We start from the raw sequence: 17,733 nt of genomic DNA, 5'->3' as shown, positions 1-17,733 counted from the left end.
AGGAAATTTAGAAATCATACAAAATTTAAAGAAAAAAAAAAGTCATTCATGTTCTGAATTATTCTCCAGAGATATTTTTACTATTTCGATATACTTCCTTTCAGCCTTTTTTCTATCACTTTCTTCATTAATAGTGTATTAAATTTATGTCCAGATTTTTTCTTAATATTCTACAATAAATCTTTCTTTGCCTTGTTATTAAAAAGACTTTGTATATGGGGTGCCTGGGTGGAACAGTCATTTATCTTCTGCCTTCGGCTCAGGGTGTGATCCTGGCGTTCTGGGATCGAGCCCCACATCAGGCTCCTCCGCTAAAAGCCTGCTTCTTCCTCTCCCACTCCCCCTGCCTGTGTTCCCTCTCTCACTGGTTGTCTCTCTCTCTGTCAAATAAATAAATAAAATCTTAAAAAAAAAAAGACTTTGTATGTGTAATATTACCGTCCACATAAATGTTCCACATATGGATGCATAATAATTTGTTCACCTTACCCTTGTTCTCTCCTGTTTTGCTTATTTTCAGTGTCTTGTGATTATAAATAATGCTACAGTAAGCATATCTGTGCACAAATCTTTATTTACATTTTTAGTTGTTTCTTTAACAGAAAAACCACTGGTCAGGAGTGCAGAGATCTAGGACTGCCACTCTTTCACTGTGTGATCTGGACCTGTGTGTTAATTTCCTCATTATAAAATGATCTATTTGAGCTTGATGGCCTTAAACTTCTTTCCAATTCAAAAACCATCTTCAAGTTAGAGTTATAAATTACTTTATTGAAGTGGAAACATAAAGGCAGCACCAGTTTTTTTTTTAAGATTTTATTTATTTATTGGACAGAGAGAGACATAGTGAGAGAGGGAACACAAGCAGGGGGAATGGGAGAGGGAGAAGCAGGCTTCCCGCTGAGCAGGGAGCCTGATGTGGGACTCGATCCCAGGACCCTGGGATCATGAGCTGAGCCGAAGGCCGACGCTTAACGACTGAGCCACCCAGGCGCCACAACACCAGTGTTTTGTCCTCAACAAAGGTCACAGGAAGAGAGGCAACTTCCTTGGGCTTCTCACTTGGAAGAGTTCGGTTGTCTTTGAGAGAGGAAGTTTTGCATTGTCGTTTAAGTATCATTGTTCGTCCTTCAGTCTCCATTACTAATACAGCAATGATTTTATATACATATATATATATATAGAGAGAGAGAGAGAGAGAGAGAGAGAGAGGACACTGAGCATTAAGAAAATCAACTATCTTGTCCTGTGTTTGCAGATGGCTTAGCTATACTGGAAGAACTGGTTGTATTACCTGTCTTCATTTTGTCTTATGGTTTTGTATTGCTTTTTGTTTATTTTTGCCTTTTTTCCCCCCTGTGAATTAAGCTTCATTACAGCAGTCATAAGTGCACAGCCTGGGGTTCTGGCCTTATCTCACAATTTCCTGGTGTGACCTTTTCTCGGTAATGCCTCCTTACTGTTAATTTTAATATATATTGAGGCTGTATTGCATCTTACTATCTCTCTCCCAGTCTCTGGCAGGGATTAATACTGCTCAGTGTGGACAGGCTGTTAAGTGTTGACTTCCCAAAGCAAAAGCATCCATGTGTCATTGTTGAATAGAGAAAGTGTAATCTATGCCCTCTGTCTCTCCAGCTCTTCCCCAAATCTGTCTTGAGTGTGTCTTCCTTGCCGATGACAGAATTTTCTAGTTCTCAAGCTCATTTTGGGAGAGGCATTAGAATCTTCTTTTGGCTCTTCGTCCAATTGCTTCTCTAAGTTAAGCGGGGCACCCATCTGGCCAGCAGAATTCTGTGTCAAAGTACAGTGTGGTCTCTCTCTCCTCTGGCCGCCATCAAAAGGCCCTTTGTTTCCTCCCCCTCCCCCTCGGCCAGGATGTGGTGCGCACCCCGTGAATGATGGAAATTCTCCCATCACACCACAGCACTCAGCAGCTTTATAGAACCAGTTCCAAAAGCAAAACATCTTCACCCAACAGAAGTCTTGCCCATCTTTACTTTGCCTCAGGAAATAAATCTGGGCTGGGATAATTCATCAAGTCAGTTATAAACTGGATTTAAGGGGGGAGGGCAAATCATTTTCCTTTGTACATGTGAATCGAATGTTTTCTTGGGTTTCAAGGAAGTTGCTTAGGAAACACAATTTTAGTAATTGGGAACTTTCGTTTTTAGCTTCTTTGCCCACTCTTTCCCCATCTCTAGCAGCTTTAAATGATCTTCGTGTACCTTTCCTGAAGAAAGCTTGAGTCTGATTCTTGAGCATAAAATCATCTCCTAATGGGAATGACTTTGCTCTTCTGTGCAGTAATGGTTCACTAACTCTGTGTGTGTGTTTAAACATTTTCATAAAGCAAGAAATGTACCTTTGCTTTATTTTAGCCTCATTTTAGTAAACACGGTTTCAGGCGAGGAATGCTGACTTTGGGAATTTCAAACTTGTTTTTTCTTGTTCTGCACCTGTTTGCAATCTCCTTGTCTTTTCTCTTCCTGTCCATCTCCCTCCTTTTCCAGGGCTGTGCTTGCCTAGTAGCTCTGAAGTAATTTGGTAAGAAACAGGTGGACGTCAGCTCCTGGAAGAATGTGCGTTAAGTGTAGGGGTGTTTCTGTCTGTTCTTATGCCTTTGTCCCGATCCCCAGGCCTGTGATCACCATGCAAGCCAGTACTGAGCCAAGATTCACACTTGCCAAGATCCAGGTCTTTTCTCTAGATATTTGGTCCATTTCAGTAAAGGCAGATGTTTGTCACAAACTCTGAAGTTTCGCAGAGGGCTAAGTAAAGTTCTGGAAGTCTAGGTCAGGCTTAAGGCATAAGTGGGGTCATAGGGAAACTGGGGGACAAAAACAGGGAGTGAGAAGAAACTAAAAAAAAGAAAACAAATAACTTTCCACTGGGACAAGAATAGAGCCCACCCAACCATGGTCCCCAGTCTTCTCTCCTAAGACTCTGGTTATACCCCATTTGTTTCTTAATTTTAAATGTACTTATTGGGGCACCTGGGTGGCTCAGTTGGTTAAGGGTCCAACTCTTGGTTTCGGCTCAGGTCATAATCTCAGGCTTGTGAGATCAAGACCCATGTCAGGCTCCATGCTCAGTGGGGAGTCTGCTTGGGATTCTCTCTCCTTCTCCCTCTGCCCCTCTCCTCGCCACTCTTTCTCTCTCTCAAAATCTTAAAAAATTCTACTTATTTATTTTTAAATAGATAACACAGTTATCTGGTTTGAAAACCAGAGTGTAAAACATCACACACTGAGATTCTCCCTCCTGTCCAATTCCCTGTCGACCCAGTGTCCTTCCTGCTCTGACCAGGAAGGCAGGTTTCTTTCTTTTAAATGGATCCTCGAGGTTCCTTTGGCCACACTTACACTCAAGCAGATACAAGTATAGATTCTTACTTTGCTATTCATTTCTTTATCCATTTACCTCCTCTCTCACATCCTCACTTTATTTCCTCTTATTCTACTTTCAGTAACTTATGGTTGGAGCTCTTTTTTGAGGAGCAAGATCAGTGGTCATTCGTTTTACTTATGTCTGATACCCTGACCAGATTCATACATGTGCTTGTCTTTTTCCCATAGATGAAGTGGAAAGTGAGAAATGGTACCTGTCTACAGACTTTCCATCAACAACCATCAAGACAGAGCCGATTACAGAGGAGCCGCCCCCAGGACTTGTCCCCTCTGTCACTCTGACCATCACAGCCATCTCTACCCCTTTTGAGAAGGAGGAACCCCCCCTGGAAATGAATACTGGGGTATATTCCCTTTTCTTCCCTACACACATGTTGGATCAAAAGACACGGATCCTCATTCTCCAATAAGGCCTTTAACCTTTTTGGAGCTAGTGGCTCTAGGTGTCTGAGGATATGTAATTGCATATGTATGTATGTACATATCAAGGCTATGTCGATTTGGGATCAGCATCGATTATATCACTTCCTTTAAAGGCAGTTCAGAAAACTGGTAGCAAGTCTGATTTCATTTTTCCAATGATTGTTGTTACAAAATTAAGATAAATAGATGGATATCCATGATTTAAAAAAAACCCACACTCCCCATGGGATTGATTTCTAGGCCGGTGGGAAGAGAGGGGTTAAATGATGATGTGGTCCTTGGCTCATATTCCGGGGCTGATGGAAATGTCGGTCCTGTGTGATGTTTTCCTTCCCTCGTGCAGTGTGACGTTGCCCTGACCCAACTCAGGGATCTCCCACCTGCCAGCTTTTATTGTATTACGCATGGAAAACGTACAAAATCGGGCATTTCTTCCTTGTTCAATTCCACACCTACATGCCTACTCCACCTTCTCTCCGGGCATTTCCAGTGTCCAGTGATGGACCAGAATCCTATGCGGACATCTTCTTCCAGATATTGGAAGCCAGTCCTGAGTTACCTAAAGTTAAGAGCCAGAGGTTTATGAACAATGACTCCCCTGATGTTAAGTCAGATCTCCTCTGAGCATGGTGACCTATCTACCTGTACCTTTTTAGGAAGAGGTCACGCAGAAGCGGTAGAGCCGCCAAAGCTTCGGCACACACGCGTTCTTAGCACTCTTTACAATCCGTCTTGGAAAAGATGGGGGACTGTGGACAGAGCCCCTCGGCAGCTGCCTTCTAGAAAGCCTTTCTCATTCGCTGCCTGGATCTGTTCATTGCCCTGGGCTCCTAGAGCGTGACTTAGTCTCCTTGCCCCACGAGATGTTAGTTCAGTTGATTTTTTAGTATGTAACTAGGAAAGGTCAGGGTCTTGGCTTTGCCCCACTCACAGGCCAGAGACCTTTTCTTCTTTCTGTACCGAGGGTTTCATACCGATGTTGTCAGTCCTGAGGGAGCCTGGAGGGAACGCACGCAGCTTGGTTCAGGCAGCTCCTGCTGTAGGACACACTAGGGGAGGACTGTGGCCCTTTTCACAGTTACCAGACTATGTTATGGTATTTCTATTACCATAAAAACAATGGAAAGAGGAGTCCTGTTTTTTTAACTTTGGAATCCCTTGGGTTCGGTGAGCTGAAGTGCCGGGTTAGTCAGTGAGAGAGAGGCTAAGAACGAAGCCGTCTCCCAGGAGCCTGGTTGGGCTCAGCCCGGCCTCCGCCAGCTCCGAGAAGTGGGGCCGCCCATCAGACTATGATGACACATAGCTCCCTTGGGGTCCCTATAGGTTTGTTACTGGTTTTTAAACACTGTGTTTGAAATTCTTCCTGCAGGTTGATTCCTCATGCCAGACCATTATTCCTAAGATTAAGCTGGAGCCCCATGAAGTGGATCAGTTCCTCAACTTCTCTCCTAAAGAAGGTCTGTCGACTCTCCCCGCCTTCCTTTGGGGTCCCCGGATGTCGGTGCTCGGAGAAAGGGAACGTGAGAGAAAGTGCTGCGATTAATTTGTACCAGAGGCATCGCCTGCTTTCTGAAATAGCTCTGCTCTTTAAAACCTTGATTCTTAAGTACAAACGTTGAAAGTTTAATTGTAATTTCCCTTCTGTGTTATACACTTGAATCTTTTATCTAAATATGCGTATATGCTGAAGGCTTTTATGCTGAATCTTGTATTTTACTTTTATTCCTAGCAGGGGTATTTTTTCCCAAACCTTTATAGTCAGCTATGACTTGGGTGCTGAAGAACAAGGCAAGCGTTGCCCTTCTGGGTGTGAACGTGTGAGTCAAGCCCCGTTCTCTGTGCTGCGGTGGTGAGCAGTACAGGCCGGGAAACAAACTTCCACAAAGGCACCTTGCTTGTTTAAAACAGCTCAGTTTAAAGCCTTTGTAAAGTGAATTCCCAGTTTGATCATTCAGTGTGCTTAAAAGTTGATTTTAGGTGACAATAGTTGCAAGGAACCTCTTCCCTATTTATAAATTAGTTCATGCATCTCACTGGGCGTCTTGCCATCCATTTAGAACAAAATAATGTCATATGCTAAGTTGTCATACTTTCCGCTTTTTCTTTCTTTGTGTCAGTTGCTTTCTGACTTCTTCCTCTTGTTCTCAGATGAAGCCCATAATTAGGAATCCTGAACACTGATCCCCACCCCCCGAAGTGTCATAAAGTTGGAGGAAGCTTTCTTTGCCTTTTTTAAAATTGAGATACCCCTGCGTGGACCCTCTGCTTTTAATTTTGTGCCTTCGGACCTGCCATCCTCTTCCTTTTTATTTTTGTCTTCGGGGCGAGGTTGGAAGGACAGTTCATTAGTGTGGTCAACAAAAAAGAAATTTGTATACGCGTTTGTCATAGGAAGGGCCTCTGTGTTACCGTGTTCGCTAGATGGTGTGCATGTTACAAATGAGCAGTTCCCGTAAATCATAACCTCCTTCATTCCACTAGAAACGAACTCAGGATTTTATCTGTGACAATTTAATCAGGGTTGGTATTTGCCTTTATTATCAGTAAGAAACGATTACATTTTTTTTTGAAATTGACAATATCGACTAGAATCCATATAGAGAGTATTTCTTTCCACTGAGTGTTATCCATTAGTGCCTTTCAGCTTACATACTGTTCTAAAGTAATTCCTTTCATTTTCATGAAAACTATCAAATACATCTTGCTCTCTTAGTTTACGTTGCAATATGCTTCAGAAAGCGGCCCAGCCGTAACAATACCTTAGCCGCTTCAGACTCTGGGATCAGTGGAGGAGAAGCATTTCAAGAGTAAAGTAAGTGGCAGGCAGTCCTTCCTCGTTATCCTAGATAAACAGAGAGGAGGAAATTCAATATCCTTGTATGCAGTGGAGCTTCTAGGCAAAGTAGCTTGTTGTCCCCAGACCTTTCAAGTAATCTGAGACTGGCATTTCAAATGATATTTAGATATCTGATATCGAGGCACCTACAGCCAGGTCAGTAGCTCTTAATAAGGAGGAAAGAGGGAATTTTAGTTTCCCTCACTTGTCCTGTCATGCCATCTCTGTTTTTTTGTGGAGCACCTTCTGCTTGGAAAGGAGAAAAAGTATTAGAATAACTTGATGGTGCTAAGTGAAAGGGCCAAGTAAGCTCTACATACACTTGGCTAGTTCTCCAGAATGTAAGAGCACAGTGTGGCAAACAGTGGGAGCCCCTAATAGGTTTTGCTTTTGGGTTTGGGGTTTTTTTTTTTCACCATTGTTAAAGATAAACTAAGGCATATTAAAATTTTTAGAAGTCTATTTGAGCAAAGGTGTATTCAAGTTGGCAGTGCCAGACCAGAAGTGGTTAGGAGCACTCTGCCAATGGGAGCTCAGGGAGAGACTTTGATCCTTTGCAGAAGCGAAGTCAGGAAATTATTGATTGGCTATTGTTTAAAGCCTCGTTGGCTCTTTGTGATTGGTCATCCTTAGATTTCTATTTGGTAACCTTGATGCATCTACAGGCATAGATTCTGGTTTGCTCTCATAGACCACGGCATGAAAGCCACCTCACTCCAATGGCCTCTTTGTTTAAGCCATTTGACACCTTGGTTAACACTCTCAGGACTCCGTTGTGGGGGGGGGCACATATTTGAGGCCCCTGGAACTGTTGGCAGGGATGTTGGCACTAGAGATACAAGGATTATTTTAGAATATTCGTTAGCTTACAGAGTACCCACAGACTCTAAAAAACCGAGGGAGCTCTTTGGCAAGACTTTGTCAGAGGAAAAGGGAAGCATCTAGTGAAAGGTACTATGTTAGAAAAAGAGGAAGAGAATAAGAGAAGAAAGAGCTGTGTGCTGTGAATAGCGGGGAGGAGGGCAGGAGGGGTGGCTGGGAGGCACATTATCTGTTACCTCGGATGTTCAGGTATTTCAACCTGCAAAGGCAACTCTGGGTGGAAACTCATAGGTCAGTTGTGCCTCTGAAGGCCCTTCCCACCTCGGGGCAGTCTCCGGTTCCAGGAGAGAAGAGGAGGCTGAAGCCTTTCTGTGGCCCCAAGTGCTTCTCCAGCTGAGCTGCAGCTTCTGTGCTAAAGGGCTCTATTGTCTTCGGGGCCCCCAAGGGGTGTGGGGTGAAAGGCTTACCCAAGGTTATGCCCCTTGGCTAGGTAACAGTGGCAGGCTCTCAAGGCATTCTGGCTTAGTGGGAGTAGAAAGGAGACCAGAAAAAGGAGAGCTCTTTTGTCAAAAAGGTTGAACTCAGAGTGGATTCTCCCTTCTGGAGCCCATCCCTGCTGCCCTGGAGATGTGGGATTGGTAACACCGACTGTGGCTCACAGGCTCAGCAGACAGCGTGTCTGTGACTCCCTGAGGAGAGGCAAGTCCACAGGGAGGGACCGTGCAGCAGCAAGGCCCCCAACACACACACACACACACACACACACACACACACACACACACACACACACATACACACATACACTTCTTTTCCAGTGCCTACCTACCTATCTACAGATGAATTTAGGATTTTCTGAAGGAAGAATGCCTGGCATCTTGCCTGCGGGCCCTACCGTGCATTCCTTCAGAAACAAATGAGCTTTTCTCAAAGCAGCCATTGGGAATGCTCTTGGGCCCCAGGTTTTGCTAATTTTTTTTTAAAGTACCTAATCCATGGACATGTTTACAAGCCAAACGATAGAAATGATATGAAGTGAATATGGTGAGAAATTATACCAACACTACCACGGTCTACCCTAATTTCCCACCACCCCTAAGAGGTCATAATTTTATTAAGTTCTTATGTTATTTTCCAGTGTTTCTTTATGCAGAGACAAGCAAATATGATCTGTATTCGCCTCCTCTCCTCTTTCATACAAAAGGAGGACAACTTTATACATGGTTCTGCACCTTGATGTTCGTCCTCCCCACTAAAAGTATCTGTTGGAGATCTTTCCATATCAGCACATGCAGAATCTGACCCGAGTTTGGCCGTGTGGACGGATGACTGTTTAACCACCCCGAGTCCTGCTCCATTGCTGTCTGATGGATGAAATCTGCTTTCTTTTCCTCAGCCTCCGTGGAACACCTGCACTTACCTCCCACCCCTCCCAGCAGCCACAGCAGCGACTCAGAGGGCAGCCTGAGCCCCAACCCCCGCCTGCACCCCTTTGGCCTGCCTCAGACCCACAGCCCCGCCAGAGCCGTGGCACGGGCCCCCTCGGCCCTGTCCAGCTCTCCTCTCCTCACAGCCCCTCATGTGAGTATCCACAGCGGCCCCGGACTCAAACCCTTTCCCTTTGGTCCCCTGGAGCTCCAGGAAGAGTGGGTGCCCTTCAAGGCCACTTGACTTTTGTTCTTGTAAGGAAGTCTTGGGTTGAATTGCTAAAACAGGGTGATAGCCATCTTAAAGAACATTTTTTCAGACCTGCCTATAACCTCACCATGCTTCACGCCGTCCTCTTTCTTTTCCTGTGCACGTTCTAGTTATTACCCGTATGTTTATTTTATACAGATGGAAGCGCACAAGGGATAAAAAGGTTGCGTGGCCTTCCTCCTCGAAATCATGTCCCAAATACTTACCATCCATTTAGATGATCCTATGGCCTACAATAGGAGATAACTTATTTTTCCAAATAAATAATCTTTGATGAACTTCAGACTTTGAGATTAAATGTTTTAGTGTCGAAAGCTCAAAAACATAGTTCAACCCTTTTTTTAAAATCTGTGGTACAACTCCTAATCCAGAGACTCAGGTTAGAAAGCATGAGTCATCCTTCATCCCTAACGCATATAAGGGCACCTTTTTCCAAATAAAAAGAGGGACAGATAATTAACATTTTACTGTTCTGAAGGGTTCATTGATTTCTGTGAAATCTGAAAAATCATAAGATTATTATCAAACTTAATGAATTTATATCACATAGAGAAAATTTGAATGAGATGAGATATTTAAAAATTCTGTAAGAACCATCTATCAATTAATATAATTTTGACGATTTAAAGTCAGTGTGTCCCAAAGTTCTGGATCTTTGGCCAGGTTAGGAAATCCTCCCAATGTCACACCCCCATAGTGTGTTGTTTGTGTTTCTTAATTAGCTCTTAGTATCAAACACAAATACCTCTACTCTGTACTAGGCACCTTGACCCTTCACTGCTTCAAGAACTTCTTATCCATTCTAGACAAAGTTGCATCTTCAAGTGCTTTTGAGAATACTGCCTTTTGCTTGAAATGCCCTCCTCTCTCTATGTAAATCGTCCCCTTCCTTTCAAAAGGCCCAGTGCAAGTCTCCTGTCCTACCCTAAGCCTTTCCTTCTCACACACTCATGTGTCTCTTTCCCCAGATTTTGAATGCACCTTGAGTTAATATTACAGCATAGTATTTACTTGCCCTCGGCCTTTCATGTGTATTAATTCAGTGTCAATCTTGATCATAAGCTATGACTTGAGAGATGCAGTTTGTTTGGAGAGTTCCATGACATTGAACGTGGGGCTCAGATGTAATCGGGGCTCAGCTTCTTTGACTATGTATAAACACGTCATTCCAGTGCCTGGGTGGCTCAAAGCATCCATCTTTGACTCAGGTCATGATCCTGGGGTCTTGGGATTGAGCCTAGCATCGGGCTTCCTGCTCTGCTTCTCCTTCTGCCCTTCCCCCCCTGCTTGTGCTCGTGCTCTCTTTCTCTCTGTCAAATAAATAAATAAAATCTTAAAAAAAAAAAAACCCACATCATTCTGTTATGGGCTAAATGAGATGAGCTACAGTCCTCATCTTCACTGATGATGGACAACCTGGGACTGTCCTGAAGCCAGAGACTTCCATGGGATGTGCCTGCAGGTGTATTTCTGAGCCCTGGCCCTGTAGCTGTCATTGGGGGACAAGTAGTGACCCCTGGTGTGTGGAGAGCATCTGGTAAAATTGTGTTTTCAGGAGAACAAGGAAACTCTTTCACCAACAGAACTCCAAGTGAATCCCCCATCACTCTAAGGCCACGAAATCTCGAGAAATGTGGGAAATGAATCCTGTAATGTCACTTTTGATGTTTTAGCCAGTGGGGTACCTTCTGGGAACTGATAGGTGGAGGTTTCTTCACCCTTTGCCTTGACTAATAATCCTTGGGTTGTAACCGTCTTTGCTTCCACTTCAAACTGCTCTGTCTCTCCCCCGAAGCAGACGAGCATCCTTTTCTCTCGGGTGTTTGCAGGTTTCTTGAGCGTGCCCGGTTGTTCTGCCTTGACCCTTTTTCTGCCCCTTCATCTGCACAGAAACTGCAAGGATCAGGCCCACTGGTCCTGACAGAGGAGGAGAAGAGGACCCTGATCGCCGAGGGCTATCCCATCCCCACCAAATTGCCTCTAACAAAATCAGAGGAGAAGGCTCTGAAGAAAATTCGGAGGAAAATCAAGAACAAGGTGAGCCCTTCAAATCTAGGTGCTTCCATGAGCAGAGACCAGAATTAAGCCTGCGTGCTTCCACTCCCCCTCTTCCCAGTGGCCAACACTGGCACATCTCATGGCGGGGGCGTGGGGGGCAGGGGGACAAGGCTCAGCCTTGCCCTTCCCCTCTGCAGGGAGCAGGAACACAGTTACCACTGACTCCTGTGTTCCTCCAGTCCCTCCACCCATACTCTGGGTCAGCGGATCCCAGACTGGGTGTGCATGCTCCTTGGTGCCCAAGGGGATCTGTTCAGAGCTGAGAGGAAAACATTAGAACTCCCATTAATTTTTTTTATCTCAGCCTTTTAAGTTTCTGTTTTACGATGGACACAATATTTCCTTCTGGTGGGCATGTATGTAATTTATAAATAAATATAAATGCATTAGGAGTGTTTAATTTTTTTTTTCTTTACTGAGTTTTTGGTTAAAAGAAAATTCTGTAGTCCACTGTTCTATGCTTGGATTCAGGAGTCTCCTAGCCCTGGGTCCCTACAGTGCAAATCAGGGCTGGTGAGGCCAAGGGGCATGGCTAGGGCACAGACAGGCCAAAACGCAGGAGGCAGAGAAAGAAAGAAAAAGAGTGTTCAGTTGTACAACTCTTAGTCCACGTGCAGAACTGGTAGGGGGCTCATGTCTGACCAAGCCCAGCCATCTTCGTGTATGTGTTATAGTCGAGGCCCACCGAGTTGAAATCATTTAGCTAAGACCGTACAGATGGCTTGTGACCCATGTGTTCTGACTCAGGCCTGCCGTGCTTCCCACGCAGGGCCCAGTTTGGTGGGAACAAGTGACCACACAGGCTGTTGAAACCAGGGAGTTCAGAAGGGGTGACTCACAGATGAGCCAGCAGGTTATCTAAATAAAGAGTGGCCACAAAAATGAGCAGGGCCTGGTGATTTCTGTGCGAACAGACTCCTCTCTTCCATGCACACCCAAGTGACTTACGGAAACGGCAGGAAGTTAATCCTTGTTTCTCCCCTTCTATCTCAGATTTCTGCCCAGGAAAGTAGGAGAAAGAAGAAAGAATACATGGACAGCTTGGAGAAAAAGTAAGCCTCCCGCGAAACCGGGTGTGTTTGTTGGGTGATCTGCACAGGGAAATGGGAGTGAGCAAAGCTGCTGTTTTCCAGATGCAGGTGAAGTTCATTCTGGCCACCATGAAACCCGTTCGTTCATCCGCTGTGTTTTGCCTGCCACCTAGTGGTTTTTAGAGGAGGAGGCTTTATGAGTATGGCCTTAAGTAAAAAATACACTCCATCTTAGCAGGTATTTGTACCACGCCATTTCTAACCAAAGTAGGGCCTCGAAGGCTTCCTTTCAAACAAGTGCAAATATTAACATTCGCTCACATTCCTCAGAGGAGAGTTTCAGCCAAACGGAGCAGTGCTAATGAATCCCTCACGCCCTAGAGAAAGCGCGTAGGCAGTGCAGTGAGTCAGGCTGGCGTTCTATACTTTCCGTCCACTATAAGTCATGCTACAGGCTAGCGACTTCCCACAGAAACACTCGAAGGCAACTTTTGTTCTTCTGAATAGTCCAAAATATCAGGAGGGCTGTTAGAAAAACATGGAATGAAATACAATTTTGTATTAGTCTTAGAATATAGTTTTCCAGCCGACCAATGAATATCATTTAAGATGGAAAGGAGGCCCCTGACCCAGAAATGAATCTTCCCGTGTGTCTGGGGAGAGGAGGAGATCCTGGCTGGTTCTTGACATTCCCACTGAAAGTTAGTGTCTCTACATCCTAGTTTAGGTATTGGAAATTGAGCATGAAGCAGTCCCATTCTGTTTCATTACTTTCTGTAGGCTTCCAGGGTCAAGATGGTCTTTAATGCCTCTTGGGGGCATGCGTGTTCCTGCAGCTGGATTCCTTGTCTTGAGGCGCTGGGTTTTTGTCCTCCCCTCTTGTCTATCCCAAGCCCCTTGACTCCCTATCCGTCCTTCTGGCCAAGAGTACAGCCAGCAGCATCCAGGTCCCTGTAGTATGAGGAAGATGAATAGTGGGCACTGAGAGCAATAGGGACGAGATGAAAGAAACCAAGGTTGGAACAGCCTTGAAGGACTTTACATTTTGTACCATCCCTATTCATTTTCTGGTCCTGAGGCACCTGTTACTCCTCTCGCTCTCTCTTTTTCTTTTGTCTTCTTACCTTTCTTCCCAACTCAGGCTGGCCAGGCCCTCTCCCTCACTTAACTAGACTAGCTGATGCCCAGCTCCTGGCTTTGTATTTGCTCAACTGATACAACTAATTTTCTTCTCTCTCGCTCCTCTGTAGGGTGGAGTCTTGTTCAACTGAGAATTTGGAGCTTCGGAAGAAGGTAGAGGTTCTGGAGAACACCAACAGGTGAGTGTCGCTGGAGTGAGGAGCTGTTCAAACTGCCTAATGGAACATGGGGGGAAAGAGAGGACAGATCCAGGACCAGCATGGGAGGAAAGTGGAGGAGATCACACTGAAACCATAGTTGTGCGAAGGTGCTCGGGACAGCCATACTCCACCCACCTGTTCCTGTTACACACGTGCGCGCGCGCACACACACACACACATACACACACACACACACACGTGTTCTTTCCTTTCCCTAAAATACATGGCAGGAAGCTTGGAGGAGAATAAGGATGGTAAGTTTGATTATCCTGAAAATGACATTGAACTTTAGAGGTGGACAGGGAGGGACTGGCCACTTCATCGTCACTCAATTTTAGTAACAAATGGTGTTAATTTGTGAAAAGAGGAAACCATGTTTGTCTTTTAAATTACTGTTTATAAAAATAAATGGCATTTCAAACCCATTTTAAAAATTAACTGTAGGACAGAGTGAATTAATGGGCTCTTCTTGCACTTTCTTGTCACGTATTGTTTTTAGCACATCACAGATATTAATTCCTTTAACCTTCCAACGGTTCTATGTGGTGGTCCTATTAATATCCCCGTTATATAGCGGAGATCACCGAGACTCAGAATGGGTAGGTGATTTGCCCAAGGTCACACAGTAAATGCTGGAGCTCTGTTTGATTTCAGGCAATCCGGCTCTGGAGCCTCAGTACAGGAGAAGCATATCTAGTGTTATCCTGGGTCATACGCAAGAGAAAGGGGTTAAGGTATAGGGTTAAGAGTTGGGGAGTTCAATCCAGAATTCATGTGTGTGTGTGTGTACACACAGTGCCTACTTATGCTTTAAAAATTAAAATATTCATTAGTCAGGGGATCCTGTTGCCCTTACAGACCCGACAATGCAAGTAGAGAAAAATAGACTTTTAGGTAAGAAAAATATTACTTAATCATTTTAAGGCTTCGCATTGATGCCTAATAATGATTTTGCAGTTGTTAAGGGATCAGGTTAAATCTATTTGCCTGTCATTTGATAATAATGTTAAATTTGGCTCCCATCTTCATGGTTTGCTGCTCAGGCAGCAGGCTTTTCTACTCATAAGCTAAAACTACCGTCAATGGGAACACTGGCCATTGTAACCCCACTGGGCTTCCCTCTGCATTTCTGGGAAGGTATATGATCAAATAGCAGGTCAAGGGCAGTCCCCTCAGGTGCTCGGCACACAGATGGCAGAAGTAAGTAAATACCACCCACTCCAGGTGCTCTCATCTTAATCCCCTGCGGCAAAGGAGGTGGTTTCCAATACCTCTTTAGGATTCTGGTTTCATGGTTCCCTGTGGCCAATAGTCTCCTGAGGCTTCGCCCCTTCTTACTTCCACCTTCACTCCTGCCGTAGTGGATCTCTGGGTCCTGAACCCCTACAAGAGTCGTGTCCCATCTTGTTAGTATCCCGAACGCCCGTCCTAGCACTTGCTGTTGCAGAAGCCCCATGCCCCATGTTCACGAGTGGACAAATCCACACCCTGAATTGGTGAAAAGGGAAAGAGGAATTTATCCAAGATAACCTTAGAATTTGGTCCCGGTTCCTCCTTTTCTAGGGACTCCGGGTGCCAGGTCTTCTCCCAACCACACGGGGGCAGCAGAGGTGCAGTACGGGCTGTGCTTGGGGGCGCCGGGTGCTTGTGATTAGAAGTGCTCTGCTGAAAGGCCTCCCCTCCCCTCTCCAGGCTGACTGTGCTGTATCATATTTTTTAAAAAAGATTTTCTTTATTTATCTGAGAGTGAGAGAGAGAGAGAAAGAGAGCATGAGCAAGGAGGGAGGGAGTGGGAGAAGCTGACTCCCCGCTGAGAAGGGGAGCGCAATGCAGGGCTCGATCCCAAGACCCTGAGATCATCACCTGAGCCAAAGGCAGACGCTTAATGGACTGAACCATCCAGGTGCCCCCAAATTTTTTTAAAACTTAAAAAAAAAAAAAAACTCACACATGTAATATATTCCTCATTGCAGAAAAAAAATCAGAAACTACAGTTAAAAAAGGAAAAAAAAATTGCTACTTTTCACCCAGATATATTTATATTTTTAATATTTTATACATATGTATTTATACACATACACATCCCCTTTTGTTAAGAACATTTTCCTTCTAACAGAATGCAGTGGACATATTTTCATGTTAGTGTATTTCTACAGAATCCTTATTTCTATCAGAATCTGATAAAGAGCTATCCTGTGAGGAACACTGACATAAGGTGCATCTGATTCTGTCACAACAATCTGTGTTTTGCACGTTATTTTTCTCTCTTTAAACAACAGCCATAGTGATTTCGATGATACCAGCTAGTATAGAATGGGAGTTATGGGAACATAGGGCGTATTTGAGCTTGGGGTCAGCATATCTCATGTTCTTCCCTGGGAGTCAGTGATGATTTTCCTCTTTTCTTCTTCACGGACTGTGTGGAAATTTTCCCCAGCTTTTGGCCTATTGGAACCCCCACTGAGGAAACAACGTACTTCATGCTGTTGGTGCCCTGCTCTGTCCCTTGCCTGCCCTGCGTGTGGTCTCCTCCAGCACAACTCACCTCTCCAGGCAGACAGCCCCTCTTTTGTGGTGGTAATGGCTGGCAGTTGACTAATCTGTCCTCTTCCCATCGATAAGCTTAGCAGGGGACTCCTGGGCTCATAATTTCTAAGTAATTTTTAGTGTGTTTTAGCTGGAGAGGTCAAGAAATAAAAGCAGTGTTTTGCTCTTGTTGAGACAGGGAGGGTGGGTCTGTATTCCCGCCCGTGTCTTCCCCTCCTCGAGGGCCTCGCCTTGCTCAGAGGACACAGTACCAACCACAGTGACTATGGTGTAACCTTGGCAATCTCCCGCCCTACACCTGTCATGAGGAGTTGGTGGTTTGGGCATGTGGCAAGGGAGACTTTTGGTCCCTTTGCTCACATAACACTGCGTCAGTGACGTGGTGTTTGAACTAAGTACAGGGCTGGGCCTAATGAACACACACCTGTGTTTGTGTTCCTGGCCATGCTTCTTGGATTATTGTCCTTTGGAGGTGGCTGGACAGAGAACTGCTGTACATGAACAGGATCCTGCATCACTCGAGTGGGGCGGGAGACCTTGGGCGCCGTTATGTCATATGACATGACATGGTGGGAAAAGGGAGTGGATATTTCCTTGTTGACCAAATTAAAGTAAGACTATTTTTACATTTTACCACTTCTGTGTTACACCCCACAAAGGACTTTTCCATCTCTCTAGATGAAAATGAGCATTCCGATTCTGAGTCAATCCTGAATCTTTTGGTTTACACTGGACTTAGAAGCAGCCGCCTAGCATAGCGGATTGTTGGTTTCTAGTTAAAGACCCCGTTTTTTGAGCTCAGGAAGCTGGAAGGGGATGAGGATGGAAAAGCAAATGAAGAAATGCTCTTAACACTTCTGCAGCCTTACCCGGGAGCCTCTCGGAGCAGAGCCAAGCAGTGTGAAAGCACCTTCACACTCGCTCTGCTAAGGTGATCCACTAATTGCGTGCCATCAGCAAATGTGTGAGATGAGAGAGAGACAGTTTCCCAGGGGGCCTGTCTTCCTGCGCTCAATCAGGAAATACATTTTCACTTACACAGTCTGGGTGAGGCCCGTGTGTGTGTGTGTGTGTGTGTGTGTGTGTGTGTGTATGTGTGTGTGTGTGTTGCTGCTGGATGATCAAGCTGGCTCTCCCATGCTCCTCACTCACTTCTGTGAGCTGCAGGCTCTCTGGACAGCCCTACCCTTGTCCCATTCCAGAGAAATCCTGTGCAGGTGACACACACCACTCAGCCCAGCAGTTTTAGGTGTTGGTGGTTCAGTTGGCTCCTCTCCTTTCGGGTTTTGCTCTGTTGCCCCTGTAGGGCTGTGAGCCACAGGTCCTCTCCTCCCACCCTGATGTGTGGAGCCATGTGTGGAAACTTAGACTTGAATTGCATGTTAGCAGAGACCATCTAATTTGACTTCAACTCACTTCATTTTACAGAAGGGGAAACTGAGGTGCAGTGAGGTTCAGGTCATCCAAACATCTAGAGGTCGTACGGGGACTAGACCTCAGCCACTTAAGGTTTAAATTGGTCCATTCCTTGATTTTTTCTTCTGCTGTGCCCCTTTCTCTTTCAAGGACCA

General features: G+C 45.0%; 1 protein-coding gene across 2 annotated transcripts in view; it reads left to right on the top strand.

Annotated features, from left to right (window-relative positions):
* CREB3L2 (cAMP responsive element binding protein 3 like 2) overlaps nt 1-17,733 on the top strand; it is a 106,119-nt gene that overhangs the window by 72,990 nt on the left and 15,396 nt on the right. For both annotated transcript variants that reach the window (XM_034672854.1, XM_002914201.4), the window contains exons 3-8: nt 3,579-3,754; nt 5,203-5,290; nt 8,885-9,069; nt 11,077-11,223; nt 12,238-12,296; nt 13,526-13,594. In XM_034672854.1, the coding sequence (XP_034528745.1) occupies nt 3,579-3,754; nt 5,203-5,290; nt 8,885-9,069; nt 11,077-11,223; nt 12,238-12,296; nt 13,526-13,594 (724 nt within the window). The remainder of the gene's footprint in view (nt 1-3,578; nt 3,755-5,202; nt 5,291-8,884; nt 9,070-11,076; nt 11,224-12,237; nt 12,297-13,525; nt 13,595-17,733) is intronic.

This window comes from Ailuropoda melanoleuca, chromosome 1 (genome assembly GCF_002007445.2).
Source record: "Ailuropoda melanoleuca isolate Jingjing chromosome 1, ASM200744v2, whole genome shotgun sequence".
NCBI lineage: Eukaryota > Metazoa > Chordata > Mammalia > Carnivora > Ursidae > Ailuropoda > Ailuropoda melanoleuca.
This window is presented reverse-complemented; position numbering and strand designations above follow the sequence as displayed.